A 4,673-nucleotide genomic window follows, 5' to 3' on the forward strand; every position below is an offset into this window, starting at 1 on the left:
ATTTGTTTTTTTATTTATTTTATTAATCATGGTTAGCTTGTGCCCTAAATCAGGGTTTGCGAGGTTTGTCATCAGATCATGCATACACTAAAAAAAATTTCTTTTCTTTGTATAGATTTTCAGGGTTACTCACAGGATCCTCCGATTACGCGCCATACCAATCGAAAAGCTAAGTTCTAACTCTTTTCATTTAAATATCATTTTATTTTTAACTTTTGCCTCATAGGTTAAACTAGGGTTTACTTCATCTGTTAATGAATTTCTCCTACACTCACCCTTTTGTTTATTCTTCCTTTGCCAATTTTCAGGGTTAACCAACCAGTCAAAGCTCGAACCTTCGGTAACCCTAAAATTCGTTCCTTTTTAATTTCTTCTTTAATTATTACTTGTGTTAAACCTATTGCTTTGTTGAGGTTTATTTTAATTGCTTTTTTTCCCTTCCCCATGGCTTATTTTGTAACTACACCTGGTTGTATTGTTTGATCTTGAAGGCACTTAAACTGCTATTATGACTGCGTGGTTAGTACTTCTAGGGAGTGCAACCTCAAACTGAATTTAGAATAACTAATTTATAAGATAATATTATCTGAATTGAATCATGTGATTGTGCACCCACACACCTTTTATGGTAATCCTTCCGTTGCCTGTTGCCTTGTTGCCTTTTCAGTGCAGAATAGTCAAGTCCCTCGGATACGGGGACGCCTCAGCAAATGTTACCCTCAGTTCATTCATATCATAAAAGGATCACAAAAAGAACATAAGTCCCAATGATGCTGCCTTCGGTTCGGTTATATGATCCCGTCCCTCGAAGTTGCCTATAAATGATGTGATAGTCTCTTTCGATTATTGCTGAGGTGTACTCTTGGTTGCCTAATAATGACTATTCTTCTCCTTCCCCTAGACTACTTGTCTTCTCTATGGCAAGGGACAGTCTTATGGCGAACGAACTCTCGATGACCCTTCAACCTCCAATAAAAAGACTTCCTACCCTCCTATGGTATGGATAGCCCTGAAAGGCTAAAAGAACTTTTTTACAATGTCAAGGTAATTTGCCCTTAATTGCTTGCTTTGGTTTAAATTATTTTTCTATCCTTTTCTTAAAAAACTTCAAAAAGGCTACGCTTATTTACAAGCTAAAGTCCTTATTCAAAATCTTTTCAAACAACTCAAACATTTCAAAAGTGAGCTAAGCAATTAAGAGCCCATGGATGACCATGGATACAAAGGGTGCTTTACTCCTTCCCTTTGTATAACTTACCCCCCGAACTCAAAATTTCTTTTAAAAGTTTTTTCCTGTTCTTTTAGCCTTTCTATTAAACTGGATAAAATAAAAGTCGGTGGCGACTCTTGCTATTCGCAACATTTTCAATAAAGTCAGTTCACCGTATTACAGAACTGGCGACTCTGCTAGGGATTTATCGAATAAAAGAGGGGTTACCTTAAAAGTTTAGGATCACTTAAATGTTTTCTATTTGTAGGGGCCATTAATATGTTATCCAGTAAGGGAGTTCCAATTACAGGATCCTCCGCCAGTCCGTCCATACTCAATCCTCCTATTGTAGTTCAAACAAAGGTTTGGGGGTCTTCTAGCCAGCTCACGGCGAGAGGTGTTTTACACTTTGTATTGCATGTGGTTGGAGAATTCCTTCCATTGGTCCTATTGTTAAGATTCCTCATATTTGTGGACCATCGCAAAGAAGCCTCATATAGTTAGGCGAGACTAAGGAATGTTTGATTCTGATTCTGATTCAACATCGACGTCGCCTACCCATCTCCTACACTTCTGATCCACCCTGGTCCTCGGACAATCGGGGAGTTCAGTCTTTTATTTCTAAAAAAGATTATACATACTTTTTTAACATCGTTGAGGTCGTCTGTCCGAAGGAGTTGGAGGGAATGGTATACCAAGCGTGCAGGATATCGACTATCTTAACATTTGGTGCTAATAGTAGAAGGATAAAGCTCTATCATCCGCTCAGAGGATGCTATCCAAAACTAAAGTTGTCCAGAACAATCTTGCCTCCAAAAGAATAGAATCAGATGATAATGTGGAGTTTAACCAAAAAATAAGAAAAGTCTAACAAAGTATTATTTGAATCAAAATTTGACCTTTGACATTCATTGTTTTGACATAATGTAAGTTAGAAGTAGTATCTCACACGTATGTGATAGCTCTTAATTGAATGTAGACAATTCATCTTGACTCATCTCTCCTAAACTTAAGTTACTTTAACTGAAATAGTAAATTCAAATTTCAAATTGTCTACTCATTAAACCCTTGATTTGATCAAATAAAGCATACTAGTGATCATTTATAACACCGAAGCTATATATGGAGGTACATTATGATGATGCTAAATGAATGGTTACTAAACATCATTTAATTAAATGTAGTTTACTAAGATAATTTCTGAGTTTTCCAATCACATGTCTTGGTATCCATTTGTAGCAAACCTTCGATCACAATAAATTTTATCGCCTAAAATGGTACATACTCAACTTCCCCTCAATTATTTTCCTCTACATAAGGACTTGGATTCACTCATCTTCTCATAGTGAAAATCAAAGAGAATAAGCAATGGAAATTCAGTTTCTAGCACTCTCATTCTTCCTTTCATCTCTATTTTGCTACTTACTTTTCCAACAATACTCAAACCGTCACAAAAACCTCCCTCCTTCACCACCTTTCAAACTTCCAATCATTGGCCACATGCATCTCTTAGGACCTCTCCTCCATCAAACCCTCCACAATTTCTCCCTCAAATATGGTGCATTAATCTCTCTTAACTTCGGTTCCGTCATCTGCGTCGTCGCTTCCTCCCCTCATTTCGCCAAACAACTCCTCCAAAACAATGAACTATCCTTTAACTCTCGCATCCAAACCACCGCGATCAAACGCCTGACTTACGATTCCTCTCTAGCTTTCGCGCCTTATGGCGATTACTGGAGGTTCATTAAAAAACTTAGCATGAACGAACTCTTAGGCTCTCGTAGCATAAACAACTTCCAACACTTGAGGGCACAGGAAACACAAAGTTTCATGACACTTCTGGCTAACAAAGCCAAAACATCCGAAACCGTGAACATAACCGAGGAATTGTTGAAGTTGACGAACAATGTCATTTCTAAGATGATGTTAGGTGAAGTCGAGGAAGCTAGGGAGGTTGTCCGTGGCGTGACAGAGATTTTCGGAGAGTTTAACGTTTCAGATTTTATCTGGTTGTTTAAGAAAGTTGACTTCCAAGGATTCGGGAAGAGGGTAGAGGATTTGTTTCATAAATTTGATACATTGGTGGAAAGAATTATTTGCAAAAGAGAAGAGACGAGGAAGAAGAACAAAGGAGAGAATTCCAACGGTCAAGCTAGAGATTTTCTTGATATCTTGCTTGATTTTGTTGAGAATCAAAGTTCCGACGTGAAAATTCAAAAGGTGCATATCAAGGCCTTGATTATGGTAAATCCATTATTAATATTCTTATTACTCTCTTGCGTATTATTTATAAGAGAAAATTGACTTTTTATATTCATTGAATAATAAATATATCTGGTCGATGAAACAATGCGGGTACATTGCATGCATATACATATTTCAGAATTTCTAATTTCTTTTGAAGTGACTGCAAATTCTTTTGGATGGCATGATATTGCAGGATTTCTTCACGGCAGGGACAGACACAACAGCGATATCAACCGAATGGGCGTTAGTGGAACTCATAAAAAATCCATCTTTACTACTAAAAGCTCGTGAAGAAATTTACAAGATAGTAGGAAAAAATCGGGTGGTTGAAGAGTCTGACATTCCGAATCTTCCATATCTCCAAGCAATCATAAAAGAAACCTATCGTCTTCACCCGCCGGTGGCTATGGTTACGAGAAGCTGTGTAACCGAGTGCAAAGTCGAAAACTATGTGATTCCGGAAAACACATTACTCTTTGTTAATGTTTGGTCTATGGGAAGAAATCCAGAAATTTGGAAAAAACCGTTGGAGTTTCGTCCGGAGAGGTTCTTGAAGAATGGTGAAGGAGATTCTGTTGATGTTAGGGGGCAGCATTTTCAGCTTCTGCCGTTTGGATCAGGAAGAAGAATGTGTCCTGGTGTTTCATTAGCCATGCAGGAAGTTCCAGCGTTGCTTGGTGCTGTTATTCAGTGTTTTGATTTTAAGGTTGTGGATCATGCCAGTGGTGAGATTTTGAATGATGTTGGTGATATTGATGTTGATGAACGGCCAGGATTGACTGCTCCGAGGGCTCATGATCTTCTGTGTGTTCCTGTTGAAAGGATCAAATTTAAGGCCAATTAAAATTATTTAATGCATGTTACTTTGAATAATTTGTGTGAATGTATTTTTATTCTTGTTGTTTCATAGGTGACACGTGTCTTTTTGTAGTTTAAGAATAATTTTGACGTGTTTTGTCAAATTATATAAGGGTGTTTTAGTATGTGTGTTTTTCTATTCAATAAAAGAGTGATTTTGCTGTATAATATGCAGGCTTAATTTGATCCTATTTTGTCTTTCTTCTATTATAATTCCCTTATGATTTTGGTTCCTTTAGAGTTTTACTTAAAAAATGGGTAAAAACAGAAACAAATTTTGCAGAAAAAACAAAATAAAAAGATAAAAATTGCATAAAAAACTTTAAAAGATAACTAAAATAGTTATTTTTAAAATAGA

At 36.7% G+C, this 4,673-nt stretch overlaps 1 protein-coding gene across 1 annotated transcript; it reads left to right on the top strand.

Moving 5' to 3' along the window:
* The first annotated feature begins 2,407 nt into the window (after positions 1-2,407).
* Positions 2,408-4,459, top strand: LOC131637718 (licodione synthase-like). The gene is made up of 2 exons (XM_058908324.1): positions 2,408-3,454; positions 3,651-4,459. The coding sequence occupies exons 1-2, from the start codon at positions 2,579-2,581 to the stop codon at positions 4,299-4,301; spliced, it is 1,527 nt and encodes a 508-aa protein (XP_058764307.1). The 5' UTR covers positions 2,408-2,578; the 3' UTR covers positions 4,302-4,459.
* Positions 4,460-4,673: the final 214 nt, after the last annotated feature.

Source organism: Vicia villosa, unplaced genomic scaffold (genome assembly GCF_029867415.1).
Source record: "Vicia villosa cultivar HV-30 ecotype Madison, WI unplaced genomic scaffold, Vvil1.0 ctg.002076F_1_1, whole genome shotgun sequence".
Lineage (NCBI taxonomy): Eukaryota > Viridiplantae > Streptophyta > Magnoliopsida > Fabales > Fabaceae > Vicia > Vicia villosa.

Excerpts from the sequence above, each read along its gene's own strand:
- LOC131637718 (XM_058908324.1), top strand. The coding sequence starts at position 2,579 with ATGGAAATTCAGTTTCTAGCACTCTCATTCTTCCTTTCATCTCTATTT. Across the intron at positions 3,455-3,650 it reads ATATCAAGGCCTTGATTATG|GATTTCTTCACGGCAGGGAC; the intron begins GTAAATCCATTA and ends ATGATATTGCAG.